Source organism: Ambystoma mexicanum, chromosome 9 (genome assembly GCF_040938575.1).
Source record: "Ambystoma mexicanum isolate Mex_15411 chromosome 9, UKY_AmexF1_1, whole genome shotgun sequence".
Lineage (NCBI taxonomy): Eukaryota > Metazoa > Chordata > Amphibia > Caudata > Ambystomatidae > Ambystoma > Ambystoma mexicanum.
In genome coordinates, this window is record NC_090931.1 from 384,291,690 (window position 1) to 384,309,019 (window position 17,330).

The window sequence follows — 17,330 nt, forward strand, 5'->3', positions numbered from 1 at the left end:
TTCAACTCAACTGCTCTGCACTGCACCGTTCCCTTAAGTAGCCATGAGCAGGCCACATAGCCTCCAAGCAACTTATTTTGAATGGGTGAAGACCTATCATACTAGATAGCCAACTTGCAACCCAGCTGAAAGCAATGCAGCATGAAGTAAAAAAAGAGTTTATTTTACATTGTACTTTTATTTTTGTCCCAGGGTCGAGAGATTGTACACTCAAAATGGAACTCAATTCTGACACTGGACCTCATTACAGGATTGCCGGTATCCCGCCGGTAAACCCAGCAGGATAAAGGCAAAAGGTAATACCGTTCCTGCCACTTGGCAGGAAGGGTGGGAATTCCCCATTGGGAAGAATTGTCTGTAATACAGGCGTTTTTTGGTGGCTCGGTGACGGAATGACAGGCAGCTCGGAGCTGCTGGTAAATCCGTTGACCCCACCACAAAACTTGTACACTGCTGGTCCGGAAACGTGCCGGTAAACGGAATTAGTCTATGCGGGTCTTCTCCTTTCCACCTTGTGCTCTTATCTTAGCTTTCACCACTCTGGATATTACCCCCTGGTCTTCTGTGGTCTTACTACCTGCTGTTGTTATCTGGAAGCCACCTCCTCTTCTGGGAATTACCATCAGCAGGGTATTGTCTTCCTCTGCTGATGTTACAACGCTAACCTCCTTCATACCACCTTCACTACGACCTCATCTATCCATCACTGTATCATCATTATCTCCCCCTGATGTTACCTCCTCTGCATCACTTCAGGGCCCTTGTGTTAATCCATATGTCTAACCCTTGGCTGTTACCACGTCCTCGTACACCTTGTTTCCTGACACCTACTATGGGCTTCCACTTTCCTATCTTGATATTACCACCTACTTCTGCAAACATCCTCCTTTGGGTGCTAGCACCTCCTCTACTATTCCTCATCTCCTCATCCTTTCCTCCCTCATCCTCTTATGTCACTAGCTCCTCCTTGCCCATTGTACAGCTCACCACCTCCTCCTTCGCTTCCTTGCTCCCACCTCATTACTCTCCTCCATCTCTCCAGCCTCATCTTCTTCCATTATCTTCCAACATCCGTCTCCAAGTGTGAGACTCCTGCTCCTACAACCCACATTGAGCAATTACAGTGTGATGCGTTTGTATTGTGTTCCCTGTTTCCGCCTGGGTGGTATTTCTAGTGAGGGTCTGCACCTATGACTGGTAAGTGGAAGAAGGGTGGGACTGACTGTTCTCCCTGAGTGAACCTGGGCTGCTTTGGGCACAAAGGGCTGAACCAAGTTGATTTATGTGAGGCACGTCCAGCCTCCTGAATTGTAGGCTCCCCCTCAGACCATCCCTGGAGCTGTCTGTTATAAGCTGTTGCTTCACGCTACCAGGGTCTGATTTAGGATCAGGAACCAGCCACGGTAAGTCTCCCGAGCACTTTGCTTCACATAGTCCATTGTGCTTGAGGAGAAATTGAAACATATTGCATCTCTGGCGTGCAAATCTCTTCCAGTGGAGTAATGCTTTGGTAACTTTGTTTCCTGTGCTGAAACTTCAGCAGTTGGAAAGCCATAAACTGGCAATATTGTGTCAGAAGGACCAAGGTGCTCACTGTGCACCCAGCAATCCTTGGAATTGCTCATTTGCACTGCAGGATGAACATGAAACTGTATGTAAGCACTGACTTCCATTGTCGAGTGGAAAGAGCGCTTTTCTTTGAAGAGAAAGCAGGCTGTTTCCGAAGGAGGTGTGGGTCTGCTCAAAGGGAGCTTTAGGCTCTCTCAATAGAGGAGGGGATGTTCCACTATTGCCCTACAGGGTCTTGCAGGGGGATTGGGCAGAATCTACACTTTCAGGGTTGGTCTGCCCTAATACAGTGGTGGAATAGGGAGAATACAGACCCCCAAAATTTGCCTCTGAGGGGCAACTGTGATTGCCCTCTGCCAAATGACAGGGACCAAGAAAGAGTGCTCAGAGCATTCTCACCATGCAAGCCCTGGGCCACTCATCCACTGGCTTGTGGTGACATCCAGCCTCCTGAGTGGTCCCCAGAACCAGGCAAGGAACCTCATTACGAGCCCATGTAGGGAAATAAGAAAGAAATCAGCCCAACCGCATGCACCAGACAGCGGGAAGGAGGAAAGAGACTGTCAGTTGTGTGGTCAGATGGGACCAAACCGCATGAAAGTGAACCCATTGGCGGTCCCCTCCATGCAATTTAGAACCTCTAGACAATTAACCCCCTATGCATCAAGCATCACAGCCAGTGGAATATGAGACAAAAGTACCTAACACAAAGTATTATCAAAAACACCACAAGGAGAGAACTAAGATATTCCATGGAAACAGAATTGTCCCAACTACAAACAAAAGACAGCAAAATGGAGGAAAGTCACTATCAGTTGTCGGCTGAAATATCTTGGCCACCTTACCTCCTATGCTGAGAACAGAAGCAAATTATCTTGAATGTAGAATAAATCTTAAGTCCCAGCTCTTCAGAAAAAGGTCTATTACTCCTTTAAATTAGATTTTTCTCAGTACAGTACCCACAACATCAAGATTTGGGTAGTCGTAGAAGAAGCTACCGCTTATCAAAATATGAGTCCTGACTTTCCTACCATCCACACAAGACCTAACCATTCACACTTATAATTTGCTGTAGACAATATAAGCCGTTAAATTGTTTTGTTTGGTTTAAGAACTGATGTTCTCATCTGTACTGTAAATGGTTACCAAACTACAGCTGGTAGTGTACAGCTGAATCCATACCCTACCTTGTTAGCTCACTGCCTACCTTGTACAAGTCTGCTGCAGGATCCCTTTTGGCAATTCCCAGCAGCATTCCTCAGTGTGGCACATTACAAAAGCCAGAAAATAAATAAATAGCAAGTGAACAAAGCAGAAGCGAGCTCTGGATCAGCAAAAATTCATCCCCTAACAAAGGAGAAGGGCGACATATAATGAGCATGGAATTTGGTCGCCATGGATCCATTTCCTAATATTTGATGACAAGGATGAAGGTGATTGCTATTGTGTTTAAGCAGAGATCCACTGTTTAACGTGGAAGGCGGGTCAACAATATAGACATCAGAATATGATCAGCAGGGATCCATTCCTTAATTTTGCCTGAAGGTGAAAGAGCAAATGAACGGGATTGCCTTGTGCATCAGCAGACATTTGCCTACTAGCGCGAAAGAGATACAAGATGTGTACAGTGCAGGAGGAGATCAGCAGGGATCTGTTTTTAATTTTACACACACAGCTAAGGAAAAAAGAGCAAAAGTAGAGATAGAATGAGCTAGAGGGGGAATGTTATTAGAATATCGACAGGCAACCATAACTGGAGATGGAGGTGGAGAAGCAAAGAGAGCAGAATGCGATCAGCAGGAACCCATTTTTCATTTTGGCAGGAGGTTATCAAAGACAACTGCACCAAACTATTCCTCTGTAGTATGGACGTTTGGATTCATGTAAAAATACATGAATGATTTGGTTTGCTGTTTCTTTCCTGTAGAAGAGCATTCATGAAATCAGTGGTTGCTTGTCTTGCAGGGGAGCTTAGTCCACAGATACCACGACGATCCATGTATAAAAAGAATCTTCTTTATTCAGTTACAGGTTAGACAGGTTCAAGCCACAGGCTACAGGACATAGGTACACTGGGGAACATCCAACGGCCACCCTCTCTCACCAACTGTCACTCAAGGAACATGCAGCAGAGAACACTCAAACCACATTCTACTCCTAGAACACTTGTGACATCACATCCATTACTAGGAGAGCAGATAGGAAAAGGTACATCAACACAGCTCGCCATTATGGGCGGGAGTTGCCACCCCATCACCGGAGTGGCAGGAAGCACAGTCCACCCGTGTACTTTATCTGCACAGCGGTCTGTGCTCTCTGCCTCTGAGCAGAGGTGCATCGACCCAGTATTCATTTTTTTGTTTGTTTGCAGAGCCCTTTGGGTTCTGCAACAAAGGTAGCCCCTCATAATGAGAGAGGGCGGGGCAGCGGAAGTCGGGCCCCACTGCTTCTCATTATTGGGCTTACGTGTAATCACGCTTTGCACTTTGAAGTACTTCACATGTGTATAGGTGCTTTACTAATAAAGAATTACAATAACTGACTGACACGAGAGGAGCCGTCTCAGGTCAGTCAGCTTGTTCACGTTGCTGAGAGGTGGGGAAGTGGGGGGGGTGGCTATTGGTTCATCTGTGGCAGTGCGGTACGTGTTGAGGATGCGAGCAGGTAAGGTAAAATTGTTTTATAGAGGGGTGTCCTACTGTAATATTACGAGTAGTCAACCTAAGAATTAATAATAGAATAATACATTTTGAATGGAAACCAAATAAACCAAATAGACATACTGGGCGTCATTATGAGTCTGGCGGTAGCCGTGCCAGTAAAAACAGAGTAATTTTTTTTCTGGCGCCCGGCAATGGATACTTACCAGGGCATTACGGCCCTGGCATTCCCGGTAATTGCCCATTACCGGGCCCCGGAAAATATTACTCTCATTCCCGTTTGAGTCCCATTGGACTCAATGGGAATGGGGAGGACGGATGCACCAGCACCATTCATGAATGGTGCTGGTGCATCCGTCAAGGTCTGCAAGCGAGTACCTTTCAGCCCGCCAGGTAAAACCTGGCGGGCTGAAAGCACCCGCTCGCAGAACGCGTAGTTTGCCGGTCCGGAAACAACGGTACCAGCAAGCTTACCGGCACCGTTGTTTCCGGACTGGCAACCTTGTAATGACCCCCACTGTGTCATTGGCACATGTAACACATCATGAGTCTTTCTTCAACAGTTACATCAGCAAGCACACCCTAATACAATTCAGTTTAAAATTCTTCTTAGATTGTGCATTCTTATGTACATTTCATATGCACAGCACTGGCAAAAAAAAACGTTTTTATCAAAGAGCTACCTCATCCAGGCTATTATGCAAGTCTATGCAAAAAGGACGCGCATACTCGTCCTTGGTACTTAATGGGTTAAATCAAATGAAGGGCCACACTTTGAACCTGCATGGGTTATCATTGTAGTTGGGTTTACAATTCAAGGACCAACCAGAACATACTCTGAGAGGTTATGCCAGCATAGGACTCTATGCATGGGACCACCCAGTGGTGTTTTCCTGGAAGAGTTGAAGCAATCTGAAGGAGAAGGACTGCAAGCCAACCGTGAATAGGAGCCAGAGAGAGTCGGCATCTAACATCAATGACATTTTGCATTATAAGACATTTTAAAAAGCACAAAGAGATCCTTTGCAGGTTCCGGGTATTCTGTTTCGTACTGATAATTTCATATCAAATGTTCCCATGGAATGCTGGGAAGTGACACGGCTTTCTGGTTAACCGAACAGAAAGTACAACAGCGGATGAATGTTACCACTCTCTCAACACTCACCTTTGCCATAAGCTCCCGCAACGTGCCCGCAGTGACCCCTTTCTTTGTGCTGCGATTCTGCGTGCACACACGGAACGGTCTTTGAGGGGGGCTAGAAGCCGTCCACACCCTTTTTGTTATCTCTGAACCGACAGACGAGACAGACCTGCAATGCAAAAAAAACAACATTATAAATTACAAAGGTTGAGGACAGCCAAGCCAGAGGCATCAAGGGAAGAAGGGTATTATTTAGCATTAGCACCGTGGAGATTGGAGCCAGCGAGCCAGGTGCCAGGGACGCAGGCTGTATTTACTGATCGAATCCCCCATTACATCCTTATGGGCACCACTGGGGCCTCCAATTCCCTGCTTACCTCTCGCCCCCTGTGGCAGGACATTGGAGCTCCCCTCCCCGGCTCTCTATCCACCTTCAAACCCCAAAACACTTACCTCCTAACCTTTGACACCTCGCAGCCATCATCTTTGCCATTCCATGATCCCGGCTGCCCCTGATTTGGATGATGGGTTTCAGCTGGGTGGCTATATCCATGGCAGCCATCTTAAATGTAGTTCTATGGTTGCACGAAAGTTTTTACAGCACGCTCTGCATGGCCTTTTTCCTCTACAGAACAAAACCTGCTAGCACGCACCTCAAGGTGCTAAAAGCAAAAATATCCCATTTGGGAGACCCTACTAGGTATTAAAGGTATTAAAAGCCCTTGCTTCAATCCAGCCTATCAACTTGGGTGGCAGACTGTTATCACTCATTACTGCCCTGAATGCTGCATTCTCACTTATTTGGCTACTGTGCATCAGAGCCTGCTGACACTAAGTAGGAAGTGAAATAGCTGTGAAAGAGCTCTCTCTGTCAGTCGCAAGATTGGAGACTTTGGTGAGCCCTCTAATCCGGAAGAAGAGAGTCCCTTTTGAGTGTTCTCTCAGATAGAGGTTCCATTTTGTAAAATACTCTACCTGCTAAACAGTGAGACTGCCCTGTGTGCTCTTTAGTGGGCCCTCTGCATGTTGCATATTTGGTCAAACACTCTCAGCAGAAGGTAGAATCCTGATGAGTTTTCTCTCTGCAAAATGTGAGTTTTTGCTATCATTCTCCATGAAGGCTGCAGAGAGAACTTTCTGCCAGCACTGAGCCACCAGTTACTGCTCTTTTTCAGTACATGGTGACATACGTTGGCGTGTTTGACCCCCAGAAGGGTCTGTGACTTGAAACAGTGCTGTGTGAGGGGGCGAAATGAGAGACAGAAACAAAGGTCTGATTTTCTCAACATTTGACATGATTATTAATATAAAAAAGGGGGTGGCATGAAGGTATGTCTGTCCCTATCCGAACAAGAATGTTTCTATCAAACTAAAGCTAAAGAAAATTGACCTGGTGTCCAAATATGCTGTGCCCTCACAATTACATATACAACCAAAATGTGTACGGTAAATGTATCTCTTTCCAGTTCAACAAAAATGTGCAGAAGTTCAAAATTATAATTCCAACAAAGTAATCCTTGAGTCCGGGGTTTGATTCCCTTCCCCTGAATCAATTCAGGAAGACTTTTCCAAGAGTTTTGTTCCAACAATATTGTATTTGGTTCAATGAAAATGTTTCTTTCAACCAACACTTCCCTCCAATTGGCAAAGTCAATGGGCCTCATTACGACCGTGGCGGTCCGGAAATAACGGTGGCGGTAAACCCGCCGCCACCGTTGTTTCCGGACCGCCTGATCCCGACCCCTGCAGGCGGGAGGTGATGTTCCCGCCAGGTCTGACCTGGCGGGTTTAACACCGCCCGCCTGCAGGCGGACGAGGAAACACCGGCAGCATTACAAGATGCTGCCGGTGTTTCCATGATCCCGATTCTCATTGAGTCCCATAGGACTCAATGGGAATGGGGATTTACACCATTCCGCCTCCGTGATTCCCGGTAAACCGGGGTTGTGATGCCCCGGTAATTCCGGGAATCACGGAGGCGGAATGGTAATACGAGTCCGGCGTTAACCAGGCGGTTTTACCGCCTCGGTTAACGCCGGACTCGTAATGAGGCCCAATGTCTCTTCCATAGAACACTTGTTCAAAAACAATGCAACTGTTTCTTTCATAAAATATTCTTCTCAAGATGTTAAAATTATTATTTAGGAGAAGGTAACAACAGTCTTTTCCATAGAATATTTTTCTCAAGATGGTAAAATAAGTGTTTCTTTCATGGAAGGTTTTCCTCAGGAGGTCAAAGTCAGTGTCTCCCTCATAGAATACTTTCGTCAGAATAGCAAAACAAATGTCTCTTGTTGTACACTAGTTTAAGGAAATGTTTTTCTTTCCACAATACCGTTTATTACGACAACGTATTCTCCTTTACACAACTGTTTATTTTCTGGTTCCTTCTTCTCCGGGAATGGTTTCTACTTCACACAACTGCTCCATTCCTGGTTTACTCAACTGCCAGGAATGGGTTCTACTTCACAAAACTGTTCCTTTCCTGGTTTACTCACCTGCCAGGAGGGTTTTCTACTTTGCACAGCTGTTGTCTCTCTGCTCGTAGCAATGTTTGTTCCAGGTTTCTCTACACCGAAATGTCACATGAGGGGAATTATGCAATATTTGCCTGTTTCTTTGCTTATGGCAATGTGGGTGACAGGTTTCCCTGACATCTCACATGAGGGGAATTGCACCCTCTTTGCCCTTCTGTGTCTTCTTTGAAGACCTTTGGCTGGTGGCAATGCAGGTTCCAGGTTTCCCCAAACTGACATTGCATGTGAGGAGAATTGTACCCTTTTAGCCCTTCTTTTCTACTTGGTCGGTATTTAAATAGCCCCCCCAAGTGTCCTTCAACTATAACACGACCTGGGGCGCCCAACACCCTTTGGTTGACTCACTGGTTTAACGTGTATCTGTTACTAAGAACCATTGCCGGGCCAGTTTCCCCAGATACATAGAGTCTCTATTGGTTTCCGTATAGGTCTCTCGCTCCACCGCCAATGGAACCTTTGCCATTCTGCAAGACCATGTCTCGCCCGGTCCTGCTGCAGCTAACTTTAACCAGAGTCTTTCTCCTCCATTATGCAACGCCTCCAGGCGGGTTACTGTGTCTTTCTCCTTCAGCATGGCTCGCATCTTTGACTCTGCCTCTGAGTTCGTCTCCTGCACTGCGTCCTCCGTAGCTTTCCGCCCCTTCTCCTTCATTCGGACTGCGACAACCTCCTACAAAGCACCATTTTTAAATCTGCCGCCCAGCTGATGATTTTTTAAACAACTAGTCTGCATCTTTAGCTTAAGGTTGTTCCTGTTCCACACTGATTCCTCTCTCCTCTTCTTCGCCCCAGTGACATGGGTGTTATAGGAATTGAAGTCCATATTGTGCTTAAACTTTCCATGGCTATACTGTTTTAATTGTTTGTTGGACTTAAGTTTGTCAGAAACATAAGATGTTATGGGGATATTAGCAGTTACATTACTTGACACCTCAAACATGAGCCTCTCTCATAATACCAACCCCAGGGTCAGGATCAGGTAGTGCCTGCCTTCCCCTATCCATATGAGAGGAAGTCAATACCAGGGTTTCAGTGATGATTTCAAAGGGTTCATCACAGCTGTCACAACAAATTACACTGATAAGCCCCTTAAGTGAGGGGGTGGGTGAGGAGACTCTTTCATAGTAGTAGGTGGAATCCAGGTCAAAGCCGGGTCCAGAGTGGCACACAAGGCAAGAGGGCAATGCCCAAAGATAGAGCTTTGTCAAGATCATTAGACAAACCCATTACAATGTCTGGACAAAAAAGGCAGTTCGGCAGATGGTTTCCTGGTAAATTACCAAGAAAGATGCTGATAAGACAAAAAAGTCAGGCAAAATATGTGTGGAAAAGAAGAATTCAATAGGGGGAATCAGAAAGAAGGAAAAAGACCTGGGGGTGTATACAGGACTGGAAGGCAAGGGAGGGTACATGTGGACGTTTGAAGGAATTTAAGGAAAGGTGGAGTTGGAGTAAAAAAAAAAAAAAAAGGCAAATAAATCTGGGAAAGGGAGAGTTTTTCCATATTTTTGTCAGCAATAGCAAATTGGTATTCTGACAGAGCAGTGTATGTCAGTTTTCTCAGCCATTAGTACCCGGGACGCGTGGCTGAACAGGAATACTGTGTAGGGATTGGCTCATTTGTGATCCATACTACACGGTATTCCCGTCCACGCCGTGCGTGCCGGCTACTTTGTTCCCGGCGAGGGGCGTGGCCCCTCAGCCAATGAGGAGGCTCGAAACGGGGCAATCCCCGCTCCGAGCCTCCCCATGGCTGGAGGCTTCCCTCGTCCCCTGCCGGGGACTAAGGTAAGACTTTTTTTTTTCCCTTTCCTCTTCTCTCCTCCCTCCTCCCAACCCACCCCATTTACCTTCTATCTCGCAGTCTCTGGCGGGGGGCGGGTGACGATGGAAACCTCCAGCCGTGTCGAGATTCGGAGCTGGGCCATCCCCGCTCCAAGCCTCCACACGGGTGGAGGCTTCCATCGTCCCCCGGCAGAGACCATGGGGTATCAGGTATTAATATCGCCACATAAATGGTCGCCGTAAATAATATCGCCGGGAAAATGTCATGGCGATATTATTTAGGTGACCATATATGTGGCGATAGGGGCAAAAAAAAAAAATTAAGAATAAATAAATAAATAAATACATTTGGGGGTTCTGGGGGTGTCCCCCGCATGTTCCATGAAGAAATGTCGCCACAAAAAGCAACCATTTTTCAGCGATATTTTTGTATGGCGATTTTTTTGTGGCGACATTATTACATGGAACCGACCGCGGTACGTTTTTTTTCTTTTTTCTTCCCCACCCCACTTACCTTCTTTTTCCTTCTTATCTCGGGAGCGGACGTGCTGGGAACAGAGTGTTCCCAGCGCGCCCGCTCCCGATTGCTGCCATGGAAAGGGAAAACGGACTACGTTTCTACGGTCTAACGGGCCGGGGTACTAATGGCAATAAGCCCCTCGACTGCGGGCCAATACCCCCCCAGGTAATTCCCCCATGGCTACGCTCGAGCCTATAACTACGGCCCCGGGGGCATTACCTGGGGCGGTATTGGCCCGCAGTCTTGTGGCTTATTGCCACAATATGTATTACTTTAATGGCATATTTACTGGGGAGTTGTGCTTTTAGACTGTGCGCTAGCTGTTACTCTGTTACAAGAATGTACCAAGATACCATCACCTGACTCAGCACATGACTCAAAAGAGAGTGCCCATTAATTTCATAGTGGAGCTCTTGGAATTGGGCCTCACTAACACATTTTTTTTAATTCAACAACACTTTCTACCTACAAACATGCAGAATAGCAATGGGCGCAGCTTTCTCCCCGAGCATGGCCATCATCTTTATGGCAGAATATGAATATAACTACGTACTACATATTACCAACCCATTTCTTGACAACATCACTTTGGGGCACCGCTACATAGATGACATTATCTTCATTTGGAAAGGAGAGAACAACACCCTCGTTGACTTCTTCAACTGGATAAATAGCCGCACAGAAGAAATCAAATTCACCATGAACAATAGCAACATGGAAATCAACTTCCTGGACCTCACGATCAGACCAAGAAACAATAAATTGGAGTGAACCATGTTAAAAAAAGAGACGGACCCCAACACCGTCCTACATTATAACAGCCACCACTTAAAAAACCTGCGGGACAACTTACCGTATGGTCAATTCTTAAGAGTTCGAAGGAACTGCACAGACATTGGAGAATTTAGAACCTATGCGGCAACACTACACAATAAATTGTCTGTAAGAGGATATCCCAAGAAATTGCTAAAAAACACACAGAAAAGGGCCAGATTTATACCCAGGGAAACATTATTGTCACCTAATATCCAGGACCCTTCCAAAGAAGAGATCATCACATGTGTCACAACATTTGGTCCTAGCACAACACAACTAAAAGGCATGATAAAGAAAGTTTGGCCTCTAGTACAACTAACTCATTCACCATAGGGAGCAAGGAATGGGAACTATGCCACTTCACCAACTGTAAATCACTAAACGTCATTTACATCATCGAATGCCCCTGTGGCCTTTGATACGTGGGCCAAACTTACAGACCTATCCATAAAAGAATTGGCGAGCAGAGATCCAAAATTCGGTGTAAAAACCACACCAACCACACCTTGTGTCCCATTACCTCGAATTCCAGCATGGACCAGACAACATGCTTTGGTGGGTGGTGGACAAAGTACTTAACACCTGCAATATCTCAAATGCATTGAACTTCAAAGAATCTTGGTGGATGTTGAAGCTCAAATCCATAACCACAGGACTCAACGAGGCACACCCACCTGGCCCGCCTAATTGAATAATTGAATAATAGAATTTTGCACCCCACACTCCATTCTCTGTACGCACCACTGTACTACTCAGGCTGCATCCACTTTCTGGCCTTATCACCCATTCTGACTTAAACATCCAGACCTTTCGAGACAGGTCTTGTGCCTTCCTCCCTGTCCCAAGATCCACCTCTCAGCGCACACCTTCCCACCACCATGCATATTAGGCACCAGGCCACCACATACCACTCTGTGGTCCCCAACTTTAGGATTGTATACTCCCTGTCCTACTTTCCTTCCAGATGGTGGACACAGTCACCATGTATGGAACCCTTCCGGCGGCCACATAGCGCTTCCCCATTCTCGGCAGCACGTCGCATTTCCCAGCGGGGTCTTCATCTCCATTCAGCATCCATTCCCATGCCCACGTCATGACGCACTGCAGTGCGCATGCGCGCCAGCCAGACACCTCTCCCTTGTACACATGCGCAGCCACACACGGCTGCACGGCTCCATTCACGCTGGCCTGTGCTGCTAGACAGTCGGCTCTGCTGTACGCCAGACGACGATAGATTAAGGTAAGAACAGCCCCGCTCCCTAGTAGTGCTGCTCCTATAGCTATAATACACTATGAGCGGGCCCACTCTAACGATCTACGCCTCTGTGCTTGTCCATTTTTTGCAGCACTTCGCTGTCCGCTACTTGAGGCTTTCATGCACAGCCGATTACTAAATTCCGCATTCAGTGATTCTTGCAGAAATGGGTTGTTCGTTTCACACACTCTACCATGGCACCAAGGTAACCTTTTGATATCTATCCGTTCTATTGACTCTACCATGGTGACCTGATTCAAATGACACAAAGCACCTTCATTGATATAGGTACTCGGTCTCTTTCATTTCTCAGAGCCATACCATCAGCACTAAATCATCAGAACTGGGAATCACGTACCTCATTGTCCTCATGATCTTTCTACCCAACTCCATTTTTAAGCCAGAAAACGCTCACTTTGGGTGCTACCATTGTTAAGGTCAGTGAAGGACTGGATTTGAGAATACTACACTTACTGTGTTTCACTTGTTGCTTCTGTGTATAGACCTATGTGACTTCTAGTTCACACACTATACTGCTCAGTACATTTTTACAAACCTTTTAACCTACCTCCCCCTTCACTCTTTGTAGGGCAGACCAGGCCTTGGCTCCAGAAGAAGGTTGTCAAATCGCTCAAAGCCGAAACATTTGTGGACTTAAGCACCATTTGGTGCACCCTTGATCCACTTTTTTGAACTTTGGACTATGATTAACCTACCTGACGTCGACCTACTAGCAGGTCACCCTTAAACCTGGCTTTGGTAGACCTACCCAAGTCTTTCACCTGGGTTGTGTAAACAGAACAAGATTGTATTTTACACATAGGATACCAACATGTTTCTAGATATATTCCATGTTCTGTGTACCCATTTGTGCACTTGTTAAATATTGCATTGTTGTACACCAGTTTGTTTCCTTACATGAAGTAATGTTTATCGTGGACTCCTTCTATTGTATTTGAACATGATTTAGTCCACCTTTTTGTTTCTGACCGTTTAATTTGTATACTTTTGCAGAGGGATTGAGTTATGCCACCCTCTGACAAAAGAACCATGATCTAAAAAAAACTTTATTTAAAAAAGTAACAGCAATATAAAAAGCTGCATTGTCTTACCAATACTGAGTGTGTGTTTGTATACAGTACGGTGTTTCATGATATGGCATAAAGAAGTGTTTGCCCTGCATAATGCTTTGGTACAGCCGAATGAATTTGCATTGGAATCATTGCAATTACTACCTACCACAGGTAGGACTACCCTCCCCCGTGTGAATCCCAAGATAGCACTAATGCCAATTGAGAAGAATATCAAATCTGGAGAAGTTGTATGACGATAAATAATTGTATGATAAACAATACGGACATAAGAAATCTCCAATTGTATGATGGATCAATACACTAAGGATAAACCAAACAACTGTTATCCACAGAATAAACCAACACTGAACCAATTATAAGCAAATGTGTATGTGTTCTCCTTCAAGAGTAACAGTTAGCGCACAGTTTAAAAGCACAACTCCCCAGTAAAGGTGCTAGACGTGCTGACAGCAGTGGAATCATGTTTTGGGTACGCGCCCAAAGAGAGGTAACAAGCTGATTGTGACCGGAAACTAGGTATATCAATACTTTAAAGGCATAGTGCACTGTGAAGATGAAAGATATAACTAAAGTTATTGGCAATAAACGGGTTACAATACACCATTTCACACATTTGAAAAAAAATATGTGCCAACAGGTATTACTCAACTAATTTATTGTGAGTCACAGATTGCGATTTGTAATTGTGAGACTTTGTTGAGGGCCAGAGTCTATTTTTTGTGTAGTCTAATGCTTGTCTGAGCTCTCTTGACAAACATTCAAACGTATTGAGCAGTCTTTGAGTAGTCTGCAGTAGATTGTGCACTGGTAAGCACTCTCTCACCCTCAATAGTGACCACCTGGGTGGGAGCACTCTCTCAATAGTGACCACCAAGGTGGGGGCACTCTCTCAATAGTGACCACCTGAGTGGGGGCACTCTCTCAATAGTGACCACCTGGGTGGGAGCACTCTCTCAATAGTGGCCACCTGGGCGGGGGCACCCTCTCAATAGTGACCACCTGGGTGGGAGCACTCTCTCAATAGTGACCACCAACGTGGGGGCACTCTCTCAATAGTGACCACCTGAGTGGGGGCACTCTCTCAATAGTGACCACCTGGGTGGGAGCACTCTCTCAATAGTGGCCACCTGGGCGGGGGCACTCTCTCAATAGTGACCACCTGGGTGGGAGCACTCTCTCAATAGTGACCACCAAGGTGGGGGCACTCTCTCAATAGTGACCACCTGAGTGGGGGCACTCTCTCAATAGTGACCACCTGGGTGGGAGCACTCTCTCAATAGTGGCCACCTGGGCGGGGGCACTCTCTCAATAGTGACCACCTGGGTGGGAGCACTCTCTCAATAGTGACCACCAAGGTGGGGGCACTCTCTCAATAGTGACCACCTGAGTGGGGGCACTCTCTCAATAGTGACCACCTGGGTGGGAGCACTCTCTCAATAGTGACCACCTGGGTGGGAGCACTCTCTCAATAGTGGCCACCTGGGTGGGAGCACTCACTCTCTCAAAGGTGGTGATTCATTGGAAACAAACTTTCAGAACAGTGGCAGGGGAACTTCTCTGAAAACAGTGAGACCATGGTAGCACCCCTTCACAAAGTGGTGACAGCCCTGGAGATTCTCTCAGCACGGCATCACATTCTGGGAGGAATCAGAAAGACGTGGTATTCTGGAGAGAAGACTCAGAAAGTTGTGACACCCTGCGGACACACACACACACACACACACACACCCACTCACTCAGACATCCTGCAGGAGCCCTCTTTGAGAGATCATCAATACTCTGAGAAGCCCTTTTCAGTTTTGGTTGTTAGGTGACAAGCACCACCTCTAAGTTAAAATTAAACTTTAATTACTTATAAATTACTATTGCATTGAAGAACAGATAGTACGGGGGTGACATGTGAGGGGGGCACAGCTTGTGAGCATTGTTTGGTTATTTACACACCCATTCCACTGGCGTAACGCAAAATGTGGGGGACCCTTGCAAGCCCTGCTGAGGGGCCCCCGCACCACACTGCCATTGGTCCCCCACTGGGCATGGGCAGCATGGGGCATTCTGCACCGTATGGGCTGCAGGGGCCCCCGTTACGCCAGTGCCATTCACATCCCATTAACATTCTAAACCCTATGGTCATCCCTACCCACCCCTCATCATCTAAAAGACACCCTATCAATCAGTAACATCAATGTTTGGCCTGATAGAGTTATTTCTAAGCAGTCTGCTTAGAGTTAATAGCTCAATTTCAACTGTAAATGTGCTACGGGTGAAATAAAAATGTCTAAACCAAATGTGCCTTACATCTGTTTCTTGCATTGAAGTCCTGATGAAAACACGCATTGACAAAGCCATCAGTTCTAGATTGTGCTTAAGTAGTAGATAGGCATTTGCCAGGCAGTGGTATCTTATGCACACGTAACCACACGATTTTCCGGCTGTGTCCTTTTGATGGCCACTTAGTAGAATCGTGACAATGTCTGACAAGTGCCTATCCCATGCCTACACAAAAGCCTAAATTGTTGGCTTTGCCAATGTTTGTTTTAAAAAGCAATGACACCATGGGTAGCAGTCTGCCAAAAATCAAGTGCAGACTGAGTAGCACACTCTCAAAAAGAAGTGATACACTCAGGAGAACCCTCACAAAGTGGAAATGAGCTCTGTCTCCGTCAGCCCTGATGCCCTCAGAGCACTCGCTGAGAAAGCAGTGATACCCTCTGGGACTCTCGCACAAGTTACCATAGTTATTAATTCCTATACGCAACGTGTCGGAGCCGTGCAACCACATGCAGTGTATATGTGCATATTTATTTATTTTATTTATTTATAGTTTTTATAAAGCGGTACTCGCCCACAGGCCTCAAAGCGCAAAATATGGGTTTCATCGCCAATTCCACTTCCGCTAACTGCATCATCGCAGTTCTCTTCAAAGTAACCACTTACATCTGATAACGGATCAGCGTGGATACGAAGGAGTATATAATATCAAAAGGGTACCTGGTGTGGTTCTATGGTCCTCCAGGTGAGTATACGCATTGATAAAGAAACAGTGGACCAATAGATAAATGATGACAAGATTCTATATGTATAGGATCGCACATTTTCACCAGTACAAAATATTTATTTCATTTTTAAGTCACAAACAGTTCATATTATGGGTCACAGAAAACACTCACACAACTTTTTCCACCGCTCAAACTTCATTCATAACTCATACATACCATATTCATAGCAAATAACTATACTTCAAATAGGTGCCTATTGTCACCATAACAAAATATAAAATATATTCAAAATCAAAACTCATTTGCTTTACAGATGTGTCCCTCTATATGAATATAGGGGATATTTGTCTGTCGACATGTGTTTCGGTTGCAGTTCACTTTGGGTACAGAATATCTTGCTGATGAACATATGATGCAGAGGTGCACTCAGGATAACTGATTCATGAGTTCAATATTAGATTATTTAATTTAATAATATAACTCAGGTGCTCCTGTGTGGGTCTCGGCCACAAGACCTATATAACAAATGAAAAGGAGGATGGTCCAGCTAGAAATAGGTGGGCTAACACAGGGCACACTTTTGTCTGACTACCGCCAGTCGTAACCATAAAGAAAGTCTCAACAGAACAAGTATAATGTTAATTTGATTAAAGATGCCACAATGGTATCATTTAAGTAAATATAAATGTATATTTCAAAAAATGCACATTTGAATTTGAAACAAAATATTACAAAATAGCTTTAAAGAGAACATAATTTGATTTGAAGCTTTACATGTGAACAATTTCTACTTTTGATCATCATTTTTTTGTATATAACAAACTGAAAATTCATTTCATTTTCAATGTAAACCAATGTCTCTCAGTTTGGAATCGTAAATTTGTACGACGCGTTTCGGGACTAGCCCTTCATCAGGTACAGTTTCCAATTTTAATTCTCTGAAAATAAAGAAAA

At 45.4% G+C, this 17,330-nt stretch overlaps 1 protein-coding gene across 1 annotated transcript in view; it reads right to left on the reverse strand.

The window, feature by feature from the left end:
- CIDEB (cell death inducing DFFA like effector b) overlaps window positions 1-17,330 on the reverse strand; it is a 54,511-nt gene that overhangs the window by 25,956 nt on the left and 11,225 nt on the right. The window contains exon 2 of the mRNA XM_069614857.1: window positions 5,395-5,539. Within this exon, the coding sequence (XP_069470958.1) occupies window positions 5,395-5,539 (145 nt within the window). The remainder of the gene's footprint in view (window positions 1-5,394; window positions 5,540-17,330) is intronic.